General features: G+C 44.9%; 3 protein-coding genes across 6 annotated transcripts; 1 reads left to right on the top strand and 2 right to left on the bottom strand.

Annotated features, from left to right (window-relative positions):
- Nucleotides 1-1,008: 1,008 nt before the first annotated feature.
- LOC311267391 (uncharacterized protein) lies at nucleotides 1,009-6,329 on the top strand. 2 transcript variants are annotated; one of them, XM_084370447.1, is made up of 10 exons: nucleotides 1,009-1,090; nucleotides 1,372-1,468; nucleotides 2,093-2,216; nucleotides 2,373-2,530; nucleotides 2,723-2,865; nucleotides 2,938-3,115; nucleotides 3,367-3,506; nucleotides 3,873-4,035; nucleotides 5,638-5,690; nucleotides 6,312-6,329. In XM_084370447.1, the coding sequence occupies exons 1-9, from the start codon at nucleotides 1,074-1,076 to the stop codon at nucleotides 5,650-5,652; spliced, it is 1,035 nt and encodes a 344-aa protein (XP_084226573.1). In that variant the 5' UTR covers nucleotides 1,009-1,073; the 3' UTR covers nucleotides 5,653-5,690; nucleotides 6,312-6,329. The 2 variants fall into 2 exon arrangements, with proteins under 2 accessions (XP_084226573.1, XP_084226572.1); XM_084370446.1 differs by lacking the exons at nucleotides 5,638-5,690; nucleotides 6,312-6,329 and adding an exon at nucleotides 4,342-4,635.
- Nucleotides 6,330-6,335: 6 nt separating this feature from the next.
- nr1d1 (nuclear receptor subfamily 1, group d, member 1) lies at nucleotides 6,336-18,152 on the bottom strand. 2 transcript variants are annotated; one of them, XM_084370437.1, is made up of 8 exons: nucleotides 17,789-18,152; nucleotides 11,907-12,179; nucleotides 11,256-11,344; nucleotides 10,826-10,970; nucleotides 9,684-10,438; nucleotides 9,185-9,370; nucleotides 8,792-9,002; nucleotides 6,336-8,147 (listed from the first exon to the last, which is right to left on the bottom strand). In XM_084370437.1, exons 1-8 carry the CDS (start codon nucleotides 17,928-17,930, stop codon nucleotides 7,945-7,947), a joined length of 2,004 nt encoding a protein of 667 aa, XP_084226563.1. In that variant the 5' UTR covers nucleotides 17,931-18,152; the 3' UTR covers nucleotides 6,336-7,944. The 2 variants fall into 2 exon arrangements, with proteins under 2 accessions (XP_084226563.1, XP_084226564.1); XM_084370438.1 differs by lacking the exon at nucleotides 17,789-18,152 and adding an exon at nucleotides 17,266-17,344.
- Nucleotides 18,153-21,728: 3,576 nt separating this feature from the next.
- On the bottom strand, nucleotides 21,729-26,713 carry LOC311267390 (uncharacterized protein). 2 transcript variants are annotated; one of them, XM_084370444.1, is made up of 4 exons: nucleotides 26,548-26,713; nucleotides 25,975-26,123; nucleotides 25,393-25,508; nucleotides 21,729-24,285 (listed from the first exon to the last, which is right to left on the bottom strand). In XM_084370444.1, exons 2-4 carry the CDS (start codon nucleotides 26,059-26,061, stop codon nucleotides 23,391-23,393), a joined length of 1,098 nt encoding a protein of 365 aa, XP_084226570.1. In that variant the 5' UTR covers nucleotides 26,062-26,123; nucleotides 26,548-26,713; the 3' UTR covers nucleotides 21,729-23,390. The 2 variants fall into 2 exon arrangements, with proteins under 2 accessions (XP_084226570.1, XP_084226571.1); XM_084370445.1 differs by having other exon boundaries at nucleotides 25,393-25,505.
- Nucleotides 26,714-27,140: the final 427 nt, after the last annotated feature.

Raw genomic sequence — 27,140 nt, 5'->3', positions numbered from 1 at the left:
GCTGGAATAAACGTGATTTTGCTGTAGTTCATCTGTCTGCTCTCCATCAGCAGGTGCTCCTCTGCTGGACTTGACTTTAACCCAGAACAAACATCACTCTGTGGATCAGAACATCTGTGTGTGGAGGAGGGAGCTGCAGGGGGATCTGTGCTGGAGACCATTTTATGGATGACCGTGAATTGATTTGCTGTGACAATGTTAAATGAATGTTTTCCTAATCCAGTCAGAAGGAGCGATGTTCTCTCATTGCACTTTATTATTATCATTAAGATTCAAATGACTGAATGCATCACTTTACCTTTACCCCCACACTTAATGTATTATTTATAATCATTATCTAAACATTTAATACTAAAATGTGGTTGTAAGTACATATAAGAAAGTGTTTGATAGTTAATGTTCAGTATTTTCTCATCTGAAGACAAACTTTATATTATTACAGCTGTGTTTTACTTTATTGGGATTCTTCTGTTTAAACAGTGGATTTACTTTACAAATGAATTCAAAATCTTAGATCTGATTACAACTATATTATGATGGGTTATAAACAATTTATTGCACGTTTACATAGTGATCCTACTTAATAAATGAGGGGTTAAACTAAACTTCAACAAACCAAGGATCTCATTTGGTATTACTAAAGTTTTATCTTATCTTAACTTCTGTACTTCAGTTACTGAATCAGACAAAACTTATTCATCTCATTAAAAATATTTTACTTCATTATATAAATGTGATGTTCAAGATGATTTTTTAATTATAAATGCAATTACTTTAATGACAGAATGTCAATATTACAAACGTATTTACAAAAGAAAAAATGTATTTTGATTTTTAATGTTTAGCTTTATATGATAACTTTTAATTATTGATTTATTTTATTATATATATGTTTAATTTCGGCTCATTTTGTCTGTTTATGCTATGTTAGTCAAACTGTCCCTGTTACTGTCGATCTACAACATTTACAATAAAGTTTTTTGAAAGAGAAATCCGATTGGCTCATTGTGAGAACGTCATCATGAAGTGACCAATGAGGTCGCTCGTAGTACCGCGGATATTTGAAAACAAAAATGGCTGAAGTTCGATCGTAAGTCTGATTTAACTGACATGTAACATCACATTTATTCACAGACAGGATTCAAAATACGTGTTTTAAATGTTGTTTAACGTTCAGCCGGAGGTTTAAAGTCCGAACGAGTCAGTTTGTGACTCAAACGGCTGAAAACACGAAAACTAACGGCTGTGATGGATGTTAGCAGGTGAAGCTAGCTGAGGCTAACGGACTGAACTAACGTGTGTGTGTGTGTGTGTGTGTGTGTGTGTGTCTGTCTGTCTGTCTCTCTGTCTCTGTGTCTCTGTCTGTCTCAGTGTACTGCAGCGCTGTGATCCAGCTCTCCTGGATCCCTGCGGAGACTCGGAGCAGCCGGACTGTGCTGAAGCGGCCCGGATGGTCCTCTACCTGACGGTCCGTCTGCCTCTGCACAGTCACTCTGATACAGAACTACAAACTGACTGAACACTCAGAATCACCGCAGCAGGGAGAGAATACGTTAAAGTGGAGCTTCGTGCTCACAGTGAACGGTCCATTAATCAGTGCAGATGTTCTTAGTGAGTTTGGATTCAGCCCGATTAGATAATTAATGGATTTGTGGTTTGACAGACTGACAGTAAACTCTCTCTGTCTGCCTGTCTGTCTGTCTCTCTCTGTCTCTCTGTCTGTCTCTCTCTCTGTGTGTGTCTCTGTCCTCTCTCTGTGTCTCTCTCTCTCTCTCTGTCTCTCTCTCTCTCTCCGTCTGTCTGTCTGTCAAATTCAATTCAAATTTGCTTTATTGGCATGAATGTTACAGAACTATGTTGCCAAAGCATCAAGAATCAATGAAATAAAACAAATACAACTCACAGAATCAAATATATACAAATAAAAAGTATATATACATTTATACTGTATACGCTATATTTGTGTGTGTGTGTGTGTGTGTGTGTGTGTGTGTGTGTGTGTGTGTGTGCTGATGAAGTGCTGTGTCATTAGCAGTTGCAAGTTGTTATATATAATGTAAAATATATATACAGTCTCTGTCTGTGTCTGCAGGACAGTCGTCGGGTCCAGAAAGTTCTGTGGCGTCAGCTGTTTGTTCTGGACTCCATGATGTCTCTTTTGGAGGGTCTGGAGTCTGCCCAGCAACTGATGACACAACCCTGTCCCCCCCAACCCGGTACACATAGTACACATAGTACACACAGTACACACAGTACAGACACAAGGCTGTAGAAATACACATTTTACTTTTCATTGAATTTTTCTAACTGTGTGTGTGTGTGTGTGTGTGTGTGTGTGTGCGCGCGCATGTGTGCGTGTGTGTGTGTGTCAGAGGGCGGGGCTCGGGGCAGGTGGAAGGCCCTGAAGCTGTCGAGCAGGTTGGGGGTGGAGGAGACGGAGACTCTGCTCAGATCTCTGGAGGACAAAATCCTACAGATCCACAAAAAACGACACACACTCACACAGCTGGTCAAAAAGCTGCACAACAAGGTACACAGACACACACACACACACACACACACACACAGGGAGTAAAGGTGAAAACAAATGAAGAGGTTTTATAAGACGGGGGCTTAAAGTGGTTGCAGCAGCAACGATTATTTGATTTAACTCCTCTCCTTGTCTCCTCTCCTCCTCTCCTTGTCTCCTCCTCTCCTTGTCTCCTCTCCTCGCCTCCTTCAGAAGCAGCAGTCTGAGCAGCTCAGCGAGTCCCTGCAAAAAGCCCAGAATGCATTGCAGTCCTGTGACCGTCAGCTGACCACGCTGAGGGCAGAGTCGGAGGCAGCGCTCGGTCGGCTGATCAGCTGGCAGCGACTCAGAGATGAGTGAGTGTCATCAGGTCACATGACCCTCGTTCAGTCGTTCTGATTGGTCACTAACTGCTATTCACCTGTCAGACTGCAGGTGTACGTCGCAGCTGAACAGGAAGTCATGCAGATCAACCTGCTCTCCATCAACCAATCAGAGCTGTGTGTGGAGCTCAGGCCACGCCCCTCCTCTGATCAGTCATCCAATGAGCTGGAGCCACTGAAACTGTTGGTCACCTGGAGCCATGACGACCGCTTCAGACTGCAGGTAACAACACCTGAGCTAATCAGCTGACGATTCTGTTGATTAACTGATCAGTCAATCAACAATCAATCAGAAGTTTGATTGTTTCATCTTGTCTAAATGCTAACATTAGCATGCTAACAGAGCTAACAATGCTGACGTTAGCAGCTATGATGTTTACTGTGTCTCAGTTTAGCCTGTTAGCATGCTAACATTAGCGAATTATTTATGTTTATTTAGTTGGTAAGCAGCTGATTGGTTGATCGTGTGTGCAGGTGAATGAAGGTACAGCTGGTCTGGTGGAGGACTGCATGTCGGGCAGGCGGTCCGAGCTGAGCGCCGCCCTGCTGGAGGTGATGCAGTGCTACATGGGTCAGTTCGAGCTGCTGTCTGAGATCCAGGGACTGAGATCCAGGTGAACCTCCACTTCCTGTTTGTTCTTCTGTCAGTCGGTGGTGATAAAGGAGAAATCTGATTGGCCTGAAGTCTGTCAGATCAATAATCATAAAGAGCTGCCTCCATATCACCTGAGCCAGTTTCTCTACTTATCTATCAACCACAGGACAAACGTGTAACTCAAGAGTTCCTTTACAAAAAGAGGCGTTTAGAGATGTTTAGAGGAACAGTCCAACAATTTTTCAGCTAACAACAGTTGGCTAGTCCTGCTTCAAGTCTTCATGCTAAGCTACGCTAAACACATCCGGACCTCTGATCTCCATCGTGTGTGTGTGTGTGTGTGTGTGTGTGTGTGTGTGTGTGTGTGTGTGTGTGTGTGGTTCAGTTTTGCCATCGACTGGCGTCCGGCTCAGCGTCTGCTGGTCTACCTGAAGACTGCGCTGCTGGTGTGTCACCTGGAGGTGGAGGACGGATACCCGAGCAGCGGACGAGCCCGACTGCTGTCAGTCCGAAGAGACGGACAACCTGTGGACACGTCTGGACTGAAGGTAACAAACAGTCACAAGTTCTGAACTGTCTCAAAACAAAAACTACAAGTTTTAACTTTAATTACATTGAAATAAATCAAACTTGTATGTTAGAGTTAATGAGAAGAGATCAGCTGATTCTAATGAATTTTATACTTTAGTAAATGTACTTAGTTACTTTCCACCACTGGTTCACCTGGTGATGATGTCATAACATAAAATTCCTCATAGTGATATTTGAAACTGACCTCAGATACAACAATCAACTAATCTGTCTTCTGTGTCTCTCTGTCTGTCTCTGTGTCTGTCTGTCTGTCTGTCTCTCAGCCTTATATATCTGACCCCAGTCTGACTGACTGGTTGGTGTTTCTCTGCAGCAGTCCTCTCATCTGAACAGCTTTTCTTTTCTTTTCTTTTCTTTTCTTTTCTTTTCTTTTCTTTTCTTTTCTTCCATGTTTTCCTCTTTGTCTTCCCTCACATGTCCACTAGATGTCAGTGTCTCTCTGTATTGTCCTCCTTTGTTGCAGTTCTGGACTCGATGTAAAGTGACTTCAGTTTCCTGTCTGTTCATCACATGTCCTGTTGTTAATTATGTAAATAAACGTTTGACGCCAAGAAAAACTGACTCTTATTCTTATGATTTCATCAAACTGTACCTTTTTTTTTTTTTTTTTTTAAGAAACAAAAAATAAAAACACATCTAATGTGTGGTCGAGATGGGGCTTTTATTTTGAAAAGCTGTCCCTGCAGTGCTGCCTGTGGCCACCAGGAGTCACTGTTCTGTCTGTCTGTGTGCTGCCTCCTGTGCGGGCCACCCAGCATGCACCGCTGCACCTCCTACTGTACATTGTGACATAACACACACACACACACACACACACACACACACACGCATACGTTGACACGTGCTCAGATAACATGTCAGAAGCCCCGCCCCCTCCGCTCTGTGCCCCTCCCTCTCTGGTTCACTGAGGTCACGTGACGCCTGAAGAGACTCATCGACCTGATCCAAACTGATGTTTCACAATCTGCAGTGTGACGTCATGATGATCTGACTGTTGTCTGTCCGTCCTGAACTCCTGAGTCTCAGACTCACTCCTCATCAGACAATCAGAGGAAATACCATCAATCACAGATCAGCTGTTGAATTGATCACATCTGTTTCTGTTTCCCCGTTTAAAACTGTTTATCTTCATTTGAATGGAGCTGCTGCAGGAGGACACATTGATTATTGATGTTTTAATGGCTCTGATGGTTTTGATCAGCTGTTGGTCTCAGTCTGTTTATGTAAGTGGTTTTATAAGAAATCAACTTACTTTACTGTTCAGTACAAACAGGAAGTGACATGTGAGTCACAGCTTGCGGTTCCGCCTGCTGGCTCCTCATTGGTCAGTATGCTGAAGTTTTGAGGCTCTGGACCAATCAGTGAGCAGAGTAAAGTTGGTTATGAGGCTCCAGTTTGACCTTCTTCTCATCCCGGTGACTCAGTTTTCTGCCTCCGTCTCTCTGTCTCAGCCTAAACTGTGTTAATGATGATTATTATTATATCTTCAGTTAAACTTCACACAGGATCTTCCTGTTTCCTCTCAATAAACTGAACTCTGTGTTTCTGGTCTGTTTCAGAATGAAGGAGTTTAAAGAATCAGTGAAAAAGTGAATGGAGTTTGGTGCAGGAGGTGAGCGATCAGTCAGCAGTATGTAAATGTAGCATGAAGTACCGAAATTGCCAAAATCAAAAAGTAATAAATGATTATATAAAACAATTAAAATGCCATAAAATGCAACAAAAGCATAAAAAATTAATGTCGGCTTGAACTATTTATAAAAAATGTGACATAAATATTTGTTTTAATTTTCTTTGTAAAACATCCATTTTTATTTATTTTACCATTTAATTTATTTATTCATCTTTAAATGTATTTTTTTATTTCTCTTTGCATTTTACTTCTATTTTTGTCCCCAAATTATTATTTATATATTTTCTTTTTAAATGTCTTATGCTGATGAGGGGGCTGCCATTCAAACGGTCTCACAAATAAAAACATTTCTTCTCAAAATGCGAAGAAAAAAATAATACAATAATAAAATGAAAAATTAAGTTGGAAGTTAATACGTAGGGGGATTAATGCACAGTATATATACAAACACAGGAGCGAATTAAAACAATATCCATTTATGTCACATTTACTTAACATAAATGTAAAGTTTATAACATAACTTATTTATTCTTGGGGCATTTAATGTGCAGCTACAAATCCTCCTGCTGTGAATCTTCAGTGAACGACTGTGTGTTTCAGACAAAAGAAGAATGAGACGTTCAGGACTCTGAAGTGTATATTTATATATACTGTATATATATATACTGTCTTTACAACATAAAACAGATTAAAGTACAAACATCTGAATATCTCGTGTCCATTAGATGCATTTCAGACTCAACACAGTTTCAAACACTTTGCGCTCCACAGTCATAATATTTGCACAGGCATATTTTCATATTAACAAAAAATATAGATGTATAATATTTCTTTCTGTGTGGAACACAGTTCTTCAAACAGTTCAAGCATAACTGGATTTATTTACAGATTTGTACAGAAGATCAGCTGCATAATGTCGTCAGAGTCTGACTTTCTAATAAAACACGTCTCTCCTCCTGCGTCTCATTGGTCAGCTGAGCTGTCCGTCACTGCTGTTCCTTCGTCCTATTGGCTGGTGTTGGTGGATTCAAACAAAAACAAACGTTCCCAGTTAAACATCGACGACATCGTAAATCCACACCAGCGTGTCTCTGAGTCGAGTCATCGTGGTGTTTGGAAGTTGTGGATGTCCCGTCTCCTGGAAGAGTCTGACGCTTTAATAAATCCTCCTCGGCCCTCGGCTAGCTTAGCACAAAGACGAGCCAGAGAGAGAAAAACAAATAGCTTGAGTGTAATTAACATGTTGTTGTAAGTTAACGAGCCCCGTCCTGAAGTTGATCCATCACAGTGAAGCTCCTGCAGTCTGCTCAGCTTCAGGTTAACACTTTTATTTTACACATTATTCTCCTCATACAGTTGCTGCAGCACCTCTGTTCAGCCTCTGTAAGACCCCTCCCATAATGCCCAGTCTGCTCTGATTGGTCAGCTTTCACAGGCCTGAGCAGGTAACGTGGCTGAGGGCGGAGATTGTATAGCTGTGACATCACAACGTTACAGATGTCCTGATGGCTCTTTTGAAGGCACAGTTTCTGAATACGGATTCCTGCGTTTCTCTGTGGACTGTTCTGGTACCGAACAGAACTATTGAGCACCCAGAGCCGTTTAATAATCAGGACGGACAGGAAATCACATGTTCTACAATCTGCGACCTTTGAGGATTAAAAACTCTTTGAATTTGAGAGTCTCAGTTTTTCTTTTTAAGTTAAAAACTTCCCATTAATCCCAATAAAAATACCTGAATATCACAATGTAAGAATAACTGCACACATGACCCGCGGGCTGATGAAAACGCCGTACTCCAGCATTAATAGTTATTATTGAGAGGTAAACAGTTTTGTAACGTGAAGAGATCAGGGATTCAGTTTGTGGTGATGAGGTCACGACACCATGTGGATCAGACGTGGAGCTGTGAGGCTAACAGTTTCCCCCTGCTTCCAGTCTTTGTGCTAAGCTACGCTAAACACTCTTCAATGCTAAAAAATCCTGCACTGTTCCTTTAAGTTGGCCTGTCAGGATGTAATCTGTACACTACAGACTCTTATTTTGGCGGCGAGCTGTGTGCTGAACTTTCTGTTGATGACATCATCAGCGTTACGACGACATCAGGGATGATGATGTAATGAGCCGACGTCATGGCGATGGAGAGCACCACGTGATATTTATCATCATCAGCAGGCACAGGAAGTGACGCTGAGTCTGAACAGAGAGCGTGATGACATCATCGGTGAGGTCATCAGGCGTCGATACGGAAGGACAGCAGCTTCTCTGAGTGCATGTTGTTGAGCGTCCGCAGGTCGGGCAGCTTCAGCAGCAGTTTGGTGAAGCGCGGCGACTCCACGTTCCCCTGATGGTCGTTACTGACGAGCGAGCGCAGCGCTCGGATCAGGTTCTCCTGCAGCGTCTCCACCGACGCCACGTTCTCGATACCGGACCGGTCTGAGGAGGAGGAGGAGGAGGAGGAAGAGGTGGAGGAGGAGGAGGAGAGGAGGAGGAGAGGAGGAGGACGAGGAGGAGGAGGAGGAGGAGGAGGAGGAAGAGGTGGAGGAGGAAGAGGTGGAGGAGGAGGAGGAGGAAGAGGTGGAGGAGGAGGAGGAGGAAGAGGTGGAGGAGGAGGAGGAGGAGGAGGAGGAGGAGGAGGAGAGGAGAGGAGGAGGAGGAGGAGGAGAGGAGGAAGAGGTGGAGGAGGAGGAGGAGGAGGAAGAGGTGGAGGAGGAGGAGGAGAGGAGGAGGAGGAGGAGGAAGAGGAGGAAGAGGTGGAGGAGGAGGAGGAGGAGGAGAGGAGGAAGAGGTGGAGGAGGAGGAGAGGAGGAGAGGAGGAGGAGGAGGTGTTCAGTTACATGGAGCGATAAAAACAGATTTATTTCCTGGACAGATTAATGACAACACTTGAGACGTAAACATTCAAACAGTTTTAAATCTGCAACGTTATGAAACTTTCTCTGACTTTAGTCTCTGATATTTTGGACGTGTTGCAGAAAGTTAAAATGTGACACAGGAAACATAATGAAATGAGGAAACGTAACCGCAGCATGTTAACGAGACAGCAGGTCACCAGCTGAACAGGTGGACGGCGTCCTCACCTGCAGACACCAGCACCACGGCCGTGAACAGTCCCAGCTCCTGGGCGCTCAGCTCCAGTGTGGCCAGCTTGTGGCTGAAGTCAAACATGGCGCCCAGCAGCTCGCTCATCCCCATCGCCCTCAGCTCCTCCAGGCTGTAGGTGGCGCCAGAGATGAAGGACACCGTCTGCTCCTTCACGTTGAACAGGGACGAAAAGCGCACCATCAGCACCTGGAAGAAGAAAGAAGGAGATGTTCGCTCCATCAAGCTGCCGTCGACTTTATTTACACTCTCAACGTGCGGTCGAGCTCATCAACACTGTTAGCTTAGCAGCTACAGTGAACTCCTCAGTTTGACCTCCTTTACTGTCTGACGAGTGTCGTGTGTGTTAGCGCGATGCTACACCGCCGTACCTCGAAGGTGCCGGCCTTGAGCAGGGTGACCTGGTCGTTCTGGGACAGAGAACCGAATCCTGGGATGTGTTTGGCGAACTCCACCACCTCCTTCACGGCGGGGGTGAAGGACAGAGAGAAGTCCTCCCAGATCTCCTGGGGCGTCTTTAAGGGGTCAGCGTGAGGCTGCATGTTCATTGGACAGGCCTGGAGAGAGAGAGGAGGGGTCAATCAAACTGTCCAATCACAGCTTAGCAACAGTAACCAGTGACAGCAGGTGTTGGTGTTGTTTGTGTTTCTCCATAGACTGAAGCAATGAACATGTTAGCTTAGTTTATTAGCATGACCTGGGGACTGTTAGCTTTAGCCTCAGTCTGTTAGCATTTGATCGCTAAGATCTTTGTAACGTTGCACTGTTGTCATTGTAAACTGTAAATAAAGTTGTGTGAAAATACAAAGATTGACAGGTAACTAAAGAGGGTGGGGCTTAGCAGACTATACGTTTCTGATTGGTCCTCACCAGCACTATCCCTGTGCGGTTCTTCATTGGACAGTTCTGCCCCGCGGTCACATGATCACTGAGTCCGTCTCCTCCAGTCACATTACTGTGCTGCAGGCTCCGCCTCCCGTTGCTGTGGTGATGATGCGTGATGTTTCGGTCGTTGTCTGGCGGCAGGTGGCGACCCGTCCCCAGGTTGTTGTTATGGTGATAGATGGTGTTGAGGCCGTTGGCATGGTAACCGTTGGGGCAGCGGTTTGGCCCCCAGGACTCCGCCTCCCCGTTGTGGTGGTGGGTGTGGTTATTCTGCTGCTGCTGAGGTGACGCGTGGGGATTGGCCAGCTTATCGTGAGCGTACAGGAAGGTCTCACGGTGAGCGCGTGCGATGGCGCTGATGGTGGAGTCCAACCCGGGGCTGGGGGGAGGGGAGGAGGAGTGGGAGGGGCTCTGACAGGGGGGAGGAGGAAGAGGCAGAAGAAGAGGAGGGGGTGAGGAGGAGGTGGCCGCCGCCGGAGGGGAGGGGGAGGAAGGAGCGAGTGGCAGAGCGGAGGGCTGTGGCTGAGGGGCGATGGTCACCCCCGGGCAGGGAGAGGAGGAGGAGGAGGAGGATGAAGAGGAGGAGGAGGAGGAGGAGGAAGATGAAGAGGAGGAGGAGGAGAGGCTGGCGAGCTGGAAGTCGCTCTGCAGCTGGTTGTTCACCATGTTGTTCATGGCGCTCTGCATCTCAGCCAACATCCGCTGCTTCTCACGCTTTGGGATCCGCCCGAAACGAACCGCTGTGGAGAGGAAGAGGAGGAGGAGCAAGAGGAGGAGGAGGAGCAGGAGGAGCAGGGGGAAGAGGAGGAGGAGCAAGAGGAGGAGGAGGAGGAGCAGGGGGAAGAGGAAGAGGAGGAGGAGGAGGAGGAGCAGGAGGAGCAGGGGGAAGAGGAGGAGGAGGAGCAGGAGGAGGAGGAAGAGGAGGAGGAGCAGGGGGAGCAGGGGGAAGAGGAGCAAGAGGAGGAGCAGGAGCAGGAGGAGGAGGAGGAGGAGGAGGAAGAGGAGGAGGAGATGTTACAAATCAGAAACTGTATGCTAACATTTTTTCTGTGGCTACATGCTGTCAGACTGACAGACAGACAGGTGTGCAGACAGACAGGTGTGGAGACAGACAGGTGAGGTCTCACCGTCGCGGCTCATGCCCACAGACAGACACTTCTTGAAGCGACACTGCTGGCAGCGGTTCCTGTTGATCCTCATGATGGTGCAGCTCTCGTTTTTCAGACACTTCTTGTACTGGATGTTCTGCTGGATGCTGCGACGGAAGAAACCCTGCAGGAACACACACACACACACACACACACACACACACTTGTTAATGGAGCAGCAGTGAAGGGTTCAGTGTGTCTTCAGCTGCCTTATTTAATCACGTGGAAGTGAAGAAACAAAATGTCCGCCGTCTAAATGGACAGTACACATAAACATTTTCAGACATTGCTAGCTTTCACTTGACACAGCCCTGTTACTCTGGACAACTAGTTAGCTGTCTGTGTATGGCTGTGTGTGTGTGTGTGTGTGTGTGTGTGTGTGTGTGTGTGTGTGTGTGTGATGTCTCACCTTGCAGCCTTCACAGGCGTGGACTCCGTAATGGAAACCTGAAGCCACGTCACCACAGACTTTACACAGCAGCACCAAGCCGTTCAGCTCTGAAACACAAACACACACACACACTCGTTAATGGAGCAGTGGTGAAGAGTTCAGTGTGTCTTCAGTGTAGATGACACACACACACACACACACACTCACTGATCAGTCAGCTGCACATACTCACGCTGTAGTAGTAATTTCTGCCACTAGGGGTCTCTCATTAGAAATAAAAGACGTAGTTTGATGTGGTGAGGGGGCGCAGGACCTTCAGGAGGTGAAGGTTGGGCTGATGGCTGACAGTCATCGACCTCTGAGCCCTGACCATCGTTACATTGTCATTTAAATAAAAGAGTATGTCCACTCTGAGTTGCCGTAGTCAAGAGTTGTTGTTTGTGACATAGGGAAGGAAATGAAAAGAAGTTTGTTGCTGCTCGGTGCACTAACATCACGTCTCCATGTTTATTATGCAGCCAGACGCTCGTGTGTGTTTCATTCACTGTTAATACATTTTCTTAGCTTCACTGTCACAGCTGAACTCAGCTGCAGTCGTGTGGTGCGAGAACAACAACAGAGTCTGGAGGATATAAAACTGCTGCTGCTGAGTAATAATCAGGTCCTTACTGGTCAGACTGGCCACAGACTTGCTGGGCGACGCCCTCAGAGAGCCTCCGTCGTCTCGGCCTCGAGGTGAACCTCCTGCTGAGGAGGAGGCCGAGGAGGAGCCGTCATCTCCTGCAGAGCCCGAACTGGAGCTGCTGCTGAGGAAGGAGGAAGTTGAAGAGGAGGAGGAGGAGGTGAAGCAGGGCTGGGAGTTGGAGTTCTCGCTGTACATGGAGACTGGACTGGTCCGGGTCGGAGAGCCTCCACATGAACCCACGTAGGAGATCACACCTCCTGCAGAGAGGGAGAGGAGAGAGTCTGAGGAGACGTGGTGATGATCCAGCAACACACACAGGCTGATCACAGCTGATCACAGCTGATCACAACATCTGTCCCGAGTGATCAATCAGTGTTCAGCTCTCAGTCTGTCGGTTCACAGCTGACATCAACCTGCGTCCTGATTGGATCTCACTTCCTGCTCTAAATGCAAATAAACACCCGCAAAATAAACAGACTCCATGTTTCTGCTCAAAGACAGAAAGAAGTTCATGCAGAACATTTGCTGAATTTACAAGAAGGAACAAATAAGTCAGAATCAGTCAGAGACAGAGTTTCACACAGTTTATAAAGTGTCTCCAACTCAACAACTCACTAAACTGACACATTTGTTAAGGGAGTCGCCTATACTGGTTACTGTTTAGTGTGTTTGTAAAATGTGACATGTTTAGATCAATAAAATGTTTCTTCTTTCATAAATTGAGTGTAAATGGTGAAATCAGTGTAAACAGTGTGTTCAAACAGCTGCTAAATGTTGGCAGGTAAGACTTTAGCACACAGAAGCAGACAGGCTGGTACAGCCATGCTGCCACAAACTGACACTTTGTACAAGGAAACACACAACTTCCTGTTTTCATTTAATGCTGAATTTACAAGAAGGAGACAATGATTCAGAGTCTGTCAGAGACAGAGTTTCACTACGTTACAAAGTTTGTTTTAACTCAACAACTCTTAAAATCACCACATTTGTTAAGGGAGTCTGGTGGTGTTGTGGTTGAAACAAACATTCATATCTTCCTCTTCTTGTTCTCACAGCTGTCCGCCTGTGATTGGACGGATGTTTGTGTAGTTGAGTATCAGTTTAATGACCTCACACTGCTGGGCAGTTCCTCCCCTCACCCTCCTGATAGTTTATCTAATAACAAGAAATAAAATAAAACAATAATAGAGGAATCACATATAAAAACAAACCAATATACAAATAATACGTATTATAAACAGTTTAACTTCAATTAAAACATCTGAAAAAATAAAAAAATAAATAGTTTTGGAGATCTTTTCCTCACACGTGAGATAAACAGAGAGGCAGCTCCAGAAACATCATCACAGAAACCAACAGCTGCAGTTAGCTCAGTTAGCCGCGGAGCTTTTTCTGTTGTCAAAATATTCCCTTTCTTCACATTTAGTGAGTTTATGTTATTGACTTATTAGACTCAGTCAGACACAGTGCTGTTAGGAGGCTAGCTGGTTAGCATGCTAACTTCAGCAGACGTGTTCTGGTCAGATCTTACAGACTGCTCCTCAGAGCTGAACGACTGCAGACAGGAGGTGTTTAACTCCACGTGAGGAAGAGATCATCAGCAACAGACTGATGAGCAGACGGAAACACACACACACACACACACACACACACACACACACACACACGTGTCTCAAATGTCTCAGCCAGTGAAGACTTGAACGTGTGAATCTGTTGCTAGGAAACATCTGTGACATCGTCCAATCGAGAGCAACCAACCATGTAAACAGGAAGCTAACATGACGTCCAGTAACGTGACAGATTGAGGCTCAAATAAATCTAAATGTATAAATGTAGATATACTTGTTATTTCTGTCTGCAGACCTGAAGATGTCAGAGTCCACAAACTAAACCCAGAAGAGTCTCAGTCGACCACGTCTGCATTAAGAACAACTTCACTCTCCATCTGTAGCTGCGCCGCGTCGTCAGGGCCGCGACGAAGGTATCAGGCAACAGCTGCAACACGGCACCCCGAAGTCGCTAACCGCAGCTGCTAGTTAGCTCGGTTAGCTGTGCAGCTAACTGGGGAGAGTGTTGCAGTTCAGTTGTTCAGCACAGGAGCTTCAGACCGACAGGAGCGGGAGGTTTTTTGGACCGGGGGAGCAGTTCTGGTGATGAGTGAACACAATCGGACCAGGATGGACAAAAAAGGAGTGACTTTGTAGTGGGCGTCGATGAGTCGACACCGTTTTTTGTTTTTATAGCCTAGCATTAGCTTTTTACTGCTGCAGATTTACACTTCAAACATCACAGAGTGGAGTTCATCTGTGGAGATTATCTGATGAACAGAACCTTGAAGGATCAGAACCTTCAGATTATCTTCTGCAATAATCCAGGATCCACTTCAATAATCCCACAGAGGAACCAGAGCGATGCTAACTGCAGTTAGCGACAGAAACACGTCACCCTGCAGCTCTTCATGGTTCTTTGAGTTTAAATAAAGGTTTGAAACATCGTCTTGTTGCACCGACTAATTCTGCACCAGCATAACTGAAGCTGACTGGAGAATCAGCGCCCCCTACTGTTGACACTGACAAACAAGCATTCGTTCTGATTTTCTGTTCACTATTTCCTGAAAGTTCAGTTAAAATCTGCGACACATTTACACAGAAACACCTGTTTATAAGAAGAAGGAGAAGGAGAAGGAGAAGAAGAAGAAGTAGGAGAAGAAGGAGAAGAAGCAGCAGTGAGATGTGGAGATATATCCACCTGGCCGACAGGTGTGACCGTCGTGTGCAGGTGACAGCTGGTAACGTGACGACATGTTTGTACAGTCACAGTGAAGCTGCTGCTCGTGTTCAGACTGCAGATGTGACTGTAGTTTGTTCTCATCCTGCAGCAGCAGCAGCAGCTTCCCACGTGTCAGCGCTGCACGTGGCCGTCTGAGAGGTGATAAACACACACACACACACACACACACACACACACACACACACACACACACACACACAGGAACATGCTGCTGCTGATACGAGCACAGACACAATCACAATAAACACATGTTGTCTGAGCATCACGTGCACATTCAGCCGTGTTGATGGATAATAAACAGATTTACGTCCTCGTGTTGCTGAATGATGGAAAACAGACTTTTACAGTTAAATGAGCAGGATGTGTTTTAAACAGGAGGGACGACACCACCCAGAATAAAACACGTTCACAGTGGTTTACTGAGCACGCTGCTCACCGGCGTTCAAATCAAACTACCAGGAGGAACCAGTTCATCTGTCAGCGGCACATTAATGCACACTTGGTGCTCCGGTGAGGTTTGTGGCAGCAGAACGAGTCTGAATGATATTTAACACACAGTTGTTGACAGGAGACATGCAAAGGAAATAAATCTCATTACAACAACAAGACAACTCCTGCAGGAGCAAAAAGCTCCAGAACAGCCACTTAATGGACCTTTAGTATGAGGTATATTATAGATATGTGTTATGTGCCTCCCTCCTGCAGACTGGGGGGAGGAGGGGAGGAGGGGAGGAGGGGGGAGACGCTCTGTGCTGTCAGCAGTCACACCCCTGAGCCACGTGCCTCCTCCACACAGCAGACTCTGCAACGGGACTGGCTCGAGTCCGGCCCGCCCACACACACACACACACACACACACACACACACACACACACCTCCCTCTGCTGCTCTCTCACGTTCCCTCCATTCATCACCAACACACACACACACACACACACACACTAGTCTCTAAACACAACACGGGTCAGGTTCCTGCAGGTCGACACATACAGAGACGCAGATCCACGTCAGAGATGAAAAAATGATCACAATGAGATTCAACAAAGGCAACACAAAGACTAAAACAGCCACAAAAGAAAAAGCTAAACGTGCGCTCAGACACACAAAACAACACCTTGATGTAAAATATCTGCATTCAATAATGTTCACAGTAGCTACATGTGTAGCAATGAAAGCTGCACATGTCCGAACAGCATGAAGAGGAGAGATCAGAGGACGAGGTGACAGGAAGCTCCACTTTCCTCAGACTGAGACGCTTCACACCAAACTACATGAAAATATGTTCAAAACTAAACATCAGTCAGAGGGATGATACCTGCTCTCTGTTATATGAAGCAGAAATAGTTTTGTATATATAATAATATTAGTATTTATAATAGACGTTTGTGATTTTAATCAGGGGTCGACTGATTGTTGGATCAATATTCAGCACTTTTCCGACCATCGTTATCAGAGACGTTTCTGTCAGAGTGCTGATTAAATAAACTAATTTAAAAATATGCGACTTCGCCCACAACACCACCTGATCGGTGACACGTCACCATTACCAGCCTGTAAACACTGAGTAATCTGAATGTGCAAAGTAACTAGTAACTAAAGTTATCAAATAAATGTAGAGGAGAGGAAGTGTGAGGTGGCAGGAAATGGAAGATACTCAAGTAAAGTAGCTGAAAGTTGTACTTTGGTTTATTTCTTCACTGGTTGTTTGACTTTAAATTTATAGAAAATCAAATGCAGTTTTGAATGGATGCAGTCACACACTGCTGCTGTTCCATCAGAGTGACTGATGTCTGCAGACAGACTGACATGTTGTGGGACATGATCAGACATCAGACTGTGTCTCTCATCGATAATGCCTCCAGTTATTGATTACTGATTTCTGCAGCAGAGTGTAAGAAGCTTCTCTGAGCTGAACAGAAACACAAACACACATCAGACAGAGAAGAAGAAGAAGAAGAAAAAGAGGCGGAGCATTACGCAATGAGCTCAGTGTGACCAGCAGCCAATCAGAGCGCGCGGAGCTGAGTGAAAACAAAGCGCACATGGCCCGGTGAGCCGCGGCATGTGAACCGGTAACGGCCGCTGCACGCACATGCCCGTGCACGCACACACACATCCCCGCTGGTCCACCTGACACCGAGCGACCGAGCCGCTGCCATCGTGACCCAGTTCCTCGAAACACAACCGGAATCACGGTGACGTCCCCGTGACGGCCCGCCTCAGAAACGACGACATGTGCGCGAGGCAGTCAGCCTGAACCCCGCAGCTGCACGCGGCTTTTTATCCTCTGCATGACTGTAACGTCCTCCATACGTCACATTACACTTCAATGTTCAACCGGAACCGAACTAATAAACATGGAACACATCAGGACCGAGAAACGAATCAAGCAGATCGATCTGGTCTCATGATTGTCTCCTTTTTACGCACCAGACTCCATTCATTTAAGAGCCGATTTAATGATTCTGCCATGTTGCTGCTGACTCTTGTACACTCAGACACAACAGCTGACTGATCGATAGATTGTTTGATCAGATTATTCCGCACATTCACCTGTTCACACTGACGGCTGCGTGCCACATCCCCCGTGTTGACGCGCAGTATTGGGTCAAACGGCACCGACAGGTGTCCTCTGGTTTCATGGTCCAGGCTGCTGCTCTGAGCCGAGCTGCTGCCTGCTCTTTACAGCGGTACAGACTCATATCGATTCATTTATTGATTAACTGTGTAGTTATCAGAGCCAGAGTTCACCTGACTCCAGCCCGCAGCCCGCAGGCAGTCAAACCTGATGCATCTCACGCAGGTGCGTTCTGACGCGCGGGGTTCCGCTCACACCTGCAGCCTGAACCACTTACAGCAGAACTCCCGCATAAAATCTGACATTTTTACAAAACACGAGTGACAAAACATGAAAGCTGAAGCTGACAGACTTCCGGTACTCCACAGCAGTCTGCACACTCACGCGCACAGTTCGGCGCTTTAAAAACTCAAGTTAAAGACACGCCGCGCGCTCACCGCAACATCACCTGGCTTTGATTTGGAGGATGGAGAGGTGAGGAGGGTTGTTGTTGTTTACCTGTGTTGTTGTTGTTGTTGTTGTTGCTGTTGTTGTTGTTGCTGTTGTTATTGTTGCTTGTGTCCATGGCAGTCGTCATCCTGACCTCCAATAAAGCCCCGCACGAGAGCGTTTTTTTAAAAATCCCGGATATTTCCGACATCAACGCAGATGAGACTGAACCCGCAGCAGCACGAGCGTCTGTGGTTTACTCCATTACTCTTCTTCTTCTGCTGCTGCTTCTTCTTCTTCTTCTTCTTCTTCTTCACTGGTGTCTGTCTGCCGCACGAGGAGCCTGTCATTCACTGCACGCGCCTCTCTGTCTCTGCCTGGAGTTTTTTTTTTCAAACAGGGCGCGCGCGCATCACGCAGGCTGCTGCGGGGGCCGCCGGCCCCGCACGCGGCAGAAAACGGGACCACGTGACCGCGGGGAGAGCCTCGTGCCCCAGTGACACACTTTCCCGCCCCTCCTCTCCTCAGTGTAGTAGAGACCTGTTTAAATCCCTGAGCACGTGGAGCCGCCCGCTGCTCTCAGACAGAGGGATTGTGGGAAGTGTAGGCGGAGAGAGGCTGTGACTGAGCAGAGCGAGAGGACAGAAGGAGAGAAGAAGAGTCTGTTTATAAAGAGACCAGAGAGAAGTGTTTGTTTATTGATTATTGACTGAATACACAGCATGACAGTAAATATCAGTGATGATGTCAGAGTCTAAATCCTAAAAAACATTTATTACTTTTGGTTTTTATTTAACACCAAGCATGAGACACCACGTGGCCTAAAGTATGTGGACAGCCCTGGCCTGGTTCGAGTCAAAACACATGTGAGACGAGTCCGAGTCAGAAAACACGTGAGACAAGTCCGAGTCAGAAAACACGTGAGACAAGTCCGAGTCAGAAAACACGTGAGACAAGTCCGAGTCAGAACACACCTGAGACAAGTCCGAGTCAGAAAACACGTGAGACAAGTCCGAGTCAGAACACACGTGAGACAAGTCCGAGTCAGAAAACACGTGAGACAAGTCCGAGTCAAAACACACCTGAGACGAGTCCGAGTCAAAACACACCTGAGACAAGTCCGAGTCAAAACACACGAGACTTCTCCGGGTTTCAGCAGCTAACTACTAGACTTTCCGCTGATCTGATTGGCCGATATTTTGCATTTTATGCAATTTGTGAGATCGGCTGTGATGTCTTAATTCGCCGATCCGATCAATGACGTCATTGTGGTGCTGAAACTCCCTGCAGATGCTCCCGTTGCATGGATTGCAGACGGCCTGTGTCCGACCCGTCCCACCTGTCCGACCCGTCCCACCCACTCCGAAGAAGCTCCACACCACCGACACGCCTGCCCGAACCTGTCACGATGTGACGGACAATAAAGTTTTTTTGAATCTTGAATCATTAGCTGTTGGATTCAAACAAACACGCTGACGGTGACTGAACTTTGAACTTATGTGTGGCCGGGCCTTGAATGACCTCTAGAGGTCAGTGATGTTTCACCCTTGTATCTCTGTCAGTTTGGGGCAAAGATTGTTAAACATGCTTGAGAATATGTTTGTTGATACTCAGTGAACAGGAAATAATACAGGAAATTAACAAGTTATTTAAATACACTCTGCTCCCTCACATGTTGGATCGGTGATCGGTTTATTTAAACTCAGTAATCGGTGATCGGCCCCAAAGATCCTGATCGTGTAAAGGATGCTAACTACACTTAGCAGCAGTTAGCACTTACGTTCACAGATTAGATCAGCTCCGTGCTGTTGCTGCCTCTGTTGTCGTTCTCGGAGGCCGTGTCCGGCCCGGAGGTGTTCGCTGAGAGGCCCCCTGCTGCTCAGCTGCTGCAGGACACCTGCGCTCAGCCATCACTGACCGGGGACACCTGTCCTGCAGACAGACGGAGCACCGGAGCTGGATTAAAAGCACCGTCACGTTTGAATGTCTCAACTGATTTCAGTGAGTCGTTTCTACATTCAGGACCGGGTTCTGTGCTGTTTGGGTTCACCCTCCGTCCGGACATCATGAGTGGACAGAAATATCTTCATGTTTAACGTTTGCCGAATGAACGAGTAGGCCAACATCGTTCAGACTTTGTTGTAAACAGCGTTTCTCAACGTTTATAAAGTCTCTCCCGACGAAACAAGTTTCAGAGTTGAGCATTTTTTAAATGGAGTCTGACTTTGTCCGGAGATGTAACAGGTTTTTACAGCGATGCCGCGACAAGCTGACACTTTTTTCAAGGAACGACACATTTTAGTATATTTTACTTAATGCCGAATTTACATGAAGGCACCAGAGTTGGACTTTCTGCAGCTGCTTCAGAGTTCATTGTGTTTCTGCTCGTGATGCAACAACTCTTAAAATCAGTCTGGTGATATTCACACACACACACACACACACACACACACACACACACACACACACACACACAGCAGAACACTTCTTGCAACAGTTGTGTAAAGAAGATCATAACAACATTTATTTGATTTAATTATGAATTATCGATTTAATAATGGCTTATGAGATAATATCAGTGGCAGCACATTGATGAAAACTGGACTCAAATTCTGACAGAAGAAGATAAAAAACAAAGATGGACAAACGTATTTAAATGTATTTCTTTGCTAAAAAGAACTTATTCCTGAACTTAACATGTGTAACACTTTATAATAATCATCATTAATACATTTCTAGTTAATTAGATGTAGTAATTGTAAAGGTTGAAAACATCGGTTGTAACTCAATAACGGCGTCCAAATAATGTTTATAAATGAACTTCACAGTGTTTATTAACCATTTACAGTATTATGAACATCAATCACAACTTTCCATTAAAAAATAGCTAATAAATAGTTTATAAAGCATTTCACTGCTGTTAACAGTTAAATAACAGTTAAATACAGTTTCATTGACTATAAATGTTCCATTATTAATAATTTATAATTGTTTATTTTAATGATATGATAGATATTATAAAGACCTCAGTGGACTAATGGTCACTGTCAGTCAGAGAGCGTAGTTCCTCTGAAAAACATAATTCATTCAAAAACTACTCATAACATTGAAAAAGTAATGGTTTGTATTAACATAGTGTTCGTTGGTGATGTGTCAGAGACCCCACAGATGTGTCGATGTTGAATCCTCTGCCAGTGTGAGAGCTTTAAAGTCTCACAGCCTCAGTCGAGCTCAAACACAAAGAGGTCAACAACAGCAAATCATCACATGATGTCATCAAGGTGAACAACTTCATATCTTCTCACAGATTCAGATTCAGAAACTTCTATTCTTGATGTTAAACAGCTTTAAAGTGACTCCACTGTCGGCCAATCACAGGGAGTCAAAGCTCTCCATGTTATCAACATCTTGAACTGCTCTAACTTTTATTGTCGTCTCTTATTATTATTTTATTTTATATTCCAGCTTATTTTGAGACTTTGAGCTTGTTTTAATGTTTTGTTTCTTGATGTCCTCCTACTTGTTTTTAATATCTTGATGTAATTGTCCATGTAAATCACTCTGAGGCGCCTCGTGTCTGGATCCTGCTCTATAAATAAACTTACCTTTCCTGAGGAGACTGGTCGCATGACCTCAGAGAGAAGAGCCAACAAAAGGACTCTGGTTGGGATGTACAAAATACAACCCAGTTTTATTCAGGTTTTACAGTTTTTTTGGGGTTTAAAGATCAGAAAATACAAGAGTATAATATCAACAGTCGACAAGTTCAGAAGGTGAGACGGCTCAGACAAAAGAGTCTGGGTCTTCCTCTCAGTCTCTCTCTTAAACACTCACATCATCTTAAAGGCCACAACTCATTTTGATAGAACGAAACATAGAAAGTAGAACATGTACAAACAATGAAACTCAAAGAAAACGGGTGCATAGACTCAGGTGTCAGCAGTCAGTAAGGTGTTAAACCTTAGTGCTTATGAGCAGCCGGCAGAGCCCTCAGCCCAGGTTCGTCCAGTTCTGCAGTCAGAACACATGCAGGTCTTTGTGCTCCATCTGCCCTCAGGTTACTTCATATAACACTTATAGTCCAGATTCAACAGGAGGACTTCAGTACGACAGAAGGTGTGGTTGGTGATGGGTGACTCTGCAAAGAACTGAATGAACACCAAATCGAGTTGAACAATGAAACGTGACTCCATCAGGCCACAGTTTGATTCTGACTGTGTTTAAAGTAGTAACAAAGTCTGTTCTGAGACAGCATGAAGGACACGCGAGGTGGTGACGTATATCCAGACTGGACACGAGTACAACGCTGTCCATCAACAGAAAGACTAAATGTCCCACAATCGTTCTGTGAGTCAGAAATACAGACCTGCAATCTGATTAAACATATAAAAGCTGATATTAAAGAATTAAAACACAAAAGCCTTGTTAATATAGTTATCTTACACAGCAATTAACCAAAACTAGAGTACAAAAAAGTTCATTCTGTATATAACAGTGCATTCAGACCAAACATGAAGAGAATATTGACCCCGCGTTACTCTCGCAGCACCCAGGCTGACCGGTGTCCAGGTCTCAGTCTGTCTCCACTGAGTGGCAGCTTCTTCACAGGTGTGTTTAAATCAGTAAGTAGTAACTGTGAGCAGCAGGTAGACTGAATGAATCTGTCTCACCACGTCGGTATGAAGAACAAAGAGGTTTCTGTGATCTGACTCAGATGGATCAGAAGACGCTGAAATAACAACATCATAATGTCGCCTTGTAAAAAGTCTCATGCTGCGACAGGTCTGTCGGCCAGACGACAAGCAAACTACTTTTAAAACGCTTGTTCCCTGAATGGAGTTTGGATCAATCAGAGCTCGGCTGTGCTGAGACATATTTCCATGACTTACCAGTTAGTCCCACTTCCTCGCTCACTTTCCTCCACGCCAGCTCCCTTTCTGTCCTGTCTCAGTACAGTGGATGTGTCATCGTACAGCTCTGGGTGTCTGAAAACAGACACATTATCCTCTCCTCCACTGTTGTTCATGAATGTTGGGACAGAAGCGACTTTAATGTCATGACGTCAGTGTGAACGTGGATGCTGATAGACTCTCATGACGCAGCGTCACGAGTAATCCTCGCTTGAGTTCAACATGTTCAACTCACACGAATGACGTGAATTTTGCATGTTTGTGTCATTCGTGCCGCCCTGCGTGAATAAGCACGAATTTGAATCTTTTCATTGACTTTGTTTATCGTAGGAATCAGTCGCTTCACGTTTGGTCTGAACACCCCATAAGATTTAAACTTTACACCACAACTCTGATCAACACACCAGACATAGCAACAAACAGACTCCAACACAACACTACGTAATAATAAGTCAGAGAAATTAAGTATAACATGTTTTATTCGTTCTAATGAACTTTTAAATGTAATCATATCATCATCAATATTCAGAGTAATTTCAAACGTAACCATCTCCTCACTGGTTTCACAACATTAACTAAAGGACTGCAGCTTAAAATTAGCTAGCAGGCTAACACTGACACATAGGTGTCATGAGATTACTTTTGTGAACTGCACCCTACAAATAAAGATTGACTGATTGATGATTGATTGATTGATTGATTGACTCTTCATCACTTCATCCATGCGCTGTGTTTTGAAACGACACAAACACAGAAGATCTCTAACCAAACATATCTTTAAAGGCTTTGTACAGGGCGTCGTATATGTTGCGGTTCCTTTGCTCTGACGATCCCATTATTGTGTGGTCGATAGTGTACTCATACTGCCACTTCAGCTCGTCCTCATTCAGGGTTGCTCCTTCAGATCTACTCAGACAGGCAGCGAGATGGATGGTGGCCCTACAATCGAAGGCTTCCAGCACCACTGACAGAACCAGAGTGACGACCAGGAATGGGATTTTTTCGAAGGAACCCATCCATCCTTGGCGAGTGAATGGGATGAGGACACGATTTCTCCCAGGTGCACCAAATCTATCCTGGAGAAACAAAACGCCATTCCATGCAGGATCCTGTGGTTCCTTCAGAGGGCTTACACTGATGTTCGGGATCCTGGATCCTTCAGCAGCCCTCATTGAGTTCCAGCGGTTGGGCAGGTTGGTGGGCTGATGGAAGTAATCAGGAACTGGACAGCGTTGTGGCATACAGAAGAAGTCCCTGTGCTGAGGCTGTATACTTCCTGTAGCGACACCGTACACTACATCAGCATTGATAGCACAGTTCCAGGGAGAATACAGGATCACATCTCTGATGGAGGGCAGAGGCACGAGGCAGCTGGCTGGCAACATGAACGAATCAATTTCTCCGTGTGCCACAAAGATGATGTCGATGTCCCTGCGGTCTATCTGCTTTTTCTTCTTGAGCTCTTCTATCAGGAACTTACCCATGGCTACAAGTTCAAAGACGACCAAATCCTGAAAATATCCTCTCAGCCATTGCTTGACCTCTACATTCGGACACTTATCTATTATATACTCCATCAATCGCTGGTTTTCCTCATGGCTCCTGTTGCTGCTTTCAATGATGCGCCTCACTTCTGCCAAATCCATACGTGGTCTCCTGTTGGAGGAATAACAAAAAAGAGGCATCTTATATTTTGGCAATAAATCTAAAATAGAGTCTTACAAGGAGCCATTCTTTGGCTGTAAATGAAACTCGCTGAGCATTTTGAGAAAAATAATAATTTGATCTACACTACCGCTCAAAAGTTTGGGGTCGCTTAGAAATGTCCTGTTTTTATAAAGAAATTCAAAATTTCTTTCACTTAAAATCACATTAAAGTTAAAGTCAATTAATTAATTAAAGAGGCAATATCTTTGGCCTTATCTTGGCTTGTTGAGTATCTGGAGCATCAGCAACTGTGGGTTTGATTATAGCCTCAAAATGGCCGACAAAAAAAAGAGAGAAAGATTTTTTCTTAAACTCATCAGTCTGTTCTTTTTCTAACAAATGAAGGTTTGTACCACGATCTTCCAAGAACAGCTCAAACCGGCTCCAACAGGGCAGAAAGAGAAGTGGGAGCGAGGACGAGTACATCAGAGTCTTTAGTTTGAGAAACAGACTCCTCACAGGTCTTCAGCTGGCAGCTTCATTAGAGGGTAAAACAGTAAAACACCAGTCTGAACATCACCAGTGAAGAGGAGACTCCAGGATGCTGGCCTTCTGGGCAGAGGAGTCGAGAAACAGCCGAATCTTAGACTGCACAATAACAGGAAAGATTGAGATGACATAAGAACACAGATATGTTTTTTCTTGACCACTCTGACTAGAAGGCCAGTATCCTGAGTCCTCACTGTTGATGTTCATACTGTGTCTTACTGTTTTACCATCTCATGAAGCTGCCAGCTGAGGACCTGTGAGGAGTCTGATTCTGTTTATTTGAATAAACTACGCTTTTCCTTCAAAACGAGGACATTTCTAAGAGACCTTGAACTTCTGAGTGGTGGTGTAATTTTGCTTATAGTCGATTTTGTCATAAGAAGCTGAACATCTTTCAGACAGACGCAGGACAGAAGTGTCCTCATGCTGGTTGCAGTAAAGATGAGTACACAATATTTGAGGCTGTTATTATTTAAATGTGACACTGCAATGTGGAAAAACATGTGAAGTGCTCAGCACTATTAACAGTTTCTTAATGACAGTCTGGCCCTCCCTCCACCGTCATACCTCATGTCACTGAACAGTGTCCTTTGTCTGTTGTCAGCTGTATTTCTCATTGATTGTCCCGCCGCAGTCGCACCAGCAAGACCCAACGCCATTCCAACAGCTCCCATCACAGACTGCTGATGAAGATCAGTCGACAGATCAATACATCATTTCATTTTCATTATTATCAGCAGGGCTGGGTATCGCTCACAAATGTGTCAATGTTGGACTAATGTTTTTATTTCGTTCCCAATTTTACTAAATCAATTTCAACACAAAGAAAATGATGGTACAATTTTTCTGAGTCTTTTTTTTTTTAACCTGAACTCAAATGAAGAAACTGACAGAACATCTGTTGAGTCCTGAACTGTAAAACATATAGATAACGTATGTGGCGGACCCTGCCACCTTTCTAGCTTCAAACAGTGTTCTGGGACCTTATTTCCTCTGAGAACAGTTTGTTCATTCACTGATGGAAACAGTTTCTGTCATTACCTCTTTAATTTTGTTAATGTTAAAATTCAGACTTTGAATTTCTTCTCCAAAACTACAGACTGCTCCTTTAATAATGACTGTTGATATGTCACTGTGATGATGTCTTACAGCTAGAGATCCATGCACGCCGCCACAGCGAGGACACCTCGCCTGTCCCTTCGCGGGGAACATCAGATCCAGCAGCTTGTCGGACATGGTGAAGGTTTCTGGCTGATCGTCCAATCAGGAACAGGAGAGCTGCCACAGTGTGATGACGTCTGTAAGAGACAGTCAGGAGACGGATCAGAGGACACAGAGTTACCTGCATCTGATGAGGACCACGTGAACCTGGAGTTACATTTACTCCAACACCGATTCACAAACAGTTGATCATTCAGTTGATCACAGTACAAAGTTATTCAATGTTCAAACTGATTAAACTGGTACTGAAGTGATCTATATCTCATTGTAATGGTGCAAATGCATTTAGCTCGTTTACAACTCCTCAACAGAGGATAATCCGTCTGGAAACAGGTTGTGTAGACTCTTGATGGGTGTGTTTTGGTCATAACATGATTTAAAACTTTAACTCACATGTCTTTGTCTCCTTCCAATATTGTGTTGTTGTAGTTACTTGTGGACGACCCGCAGTGATGATGAAGGTGTGAGAAGCAACGATGGAAAATAACAAGACTTACTGACCTGCTGCTGAAAGTTCTGCTGGAATAAAGTCCGTAGAGACGTCCTGTTGTCTTTAAATAAAGTCCGTAGAGACGTCCTGTTGTCTTTAACTAAAGTTCGTAGAGACGTCCTGTTGTCTTTAAATAAAGTCTGCAGAGAAAGACAGACTGACTGTAGACTCTCTGTGTGTTCACTCAGCCGGCTGACTGCAGCAGACTGTCTCTCTCACTGGACTTTATACTGCCCCTCTGTTCCTCTAAATCATGTGACTTCCTGTAAAGATGCAGCTGGGCGTCAGAGTCCTGCACAGGTCATCATATGTAATCTATATACACGCCTTCAGTCAACATACAGTATATCACTTATCTTTATAACACCCAGTTCTACAGTTTCACATCTATTGATATGCTGCTCTGGTTACTTTCAGTCACTCCTGCATACACAGCAGTCCAACTTTATAATCTTAATATAACGTTAACATCTTTATTGTCCCCGGGGGGACGATGTCCTCCGAGCAGGTTGTCCACAGAGAGAGCCTGTAACAGAAAACACATAATACTGACTCGTCCTGAGTCGACCTTGATCCTAAAAACTTCAAACTTCATCAGACATAG

Source organism: Pagrus pagrus, assembly GCF_965226575.1.
Source record: "Pagrus pagrus genome assembly, chromosome: 13".
Classification (NCBI taxonomy): Eukaryota; Metazoa; Chordata; class Actinopteri; order Spariformes; family Sparidae; genus Pagrus; species Pagrus pagrus.
This window is presented reverse-complemented; position numbering and strand designations above follow the sequence as displayed.

Excerpts from the sequence above, each read along its gene's own strand:
- LOC311267390 (XM_084370444.1), bottom strand. The coding sequence starts at position 26,061 with ATGTCCGACAAGCTGCTGGATCTGATGTTCCCCGCGAAGGGACAGGCG. Across the intron at positions 25,509-25,974 it reads GCGTGCATGGATCTCTAGCT|CAGTCTGTGATGGGAGCTGT; the intron begins GTAAGACATCAT and ends GATCTTCATCAG. Across the intron at positions 24,286-25,392 it reads ACACTGTTCAGTGACATGAG|GAGACCACGTATGGATTTGG; the intron begins GTATGACGGTGG and ends TTCCTCCAACAG.
- LOC311267391 (XM_084370446.1), top strand. Across the intron at positions 1,469-2,092 it reads GGATGGTCCTCTACCTGACG|GACAGTCGTCGGGTCCAGAA; the intron begins GTCCGTCTGCCT and ends CTGTGTCTGCAG. Across the intron at positions 2,531-2,722 it reads TCAAAAAGCTGCACAACAAG|AAGCAGCAGTCTGAGCAGCT; the intron begins GTACACAGACAC and ends CGCCTCCTTCAG.
- nr1d1 (XM_084370437.1), bottom strand. The coding sequence starts at position 17,930 with ATGTCGGAAATATCCGGGATTTTTAAAAAAACGCTCTCGTGCGGGGCT. Across the intron at positions 12,180-17,788 it reads CAACAACAACAACAACACAG|GAGGTGTGATCTCCTACGTG; the intron begins GTAAACAACAAC and ends CCCTCTCTGCAG. Across the intron at positions 11,345-11,906 it reads GTCTGTGGCCAGTCTGACCA|AGCTGAACGGCTTGGTGCTG; the intron begins GTAAGGACCTGA and ends TTTGTGTTTCAG.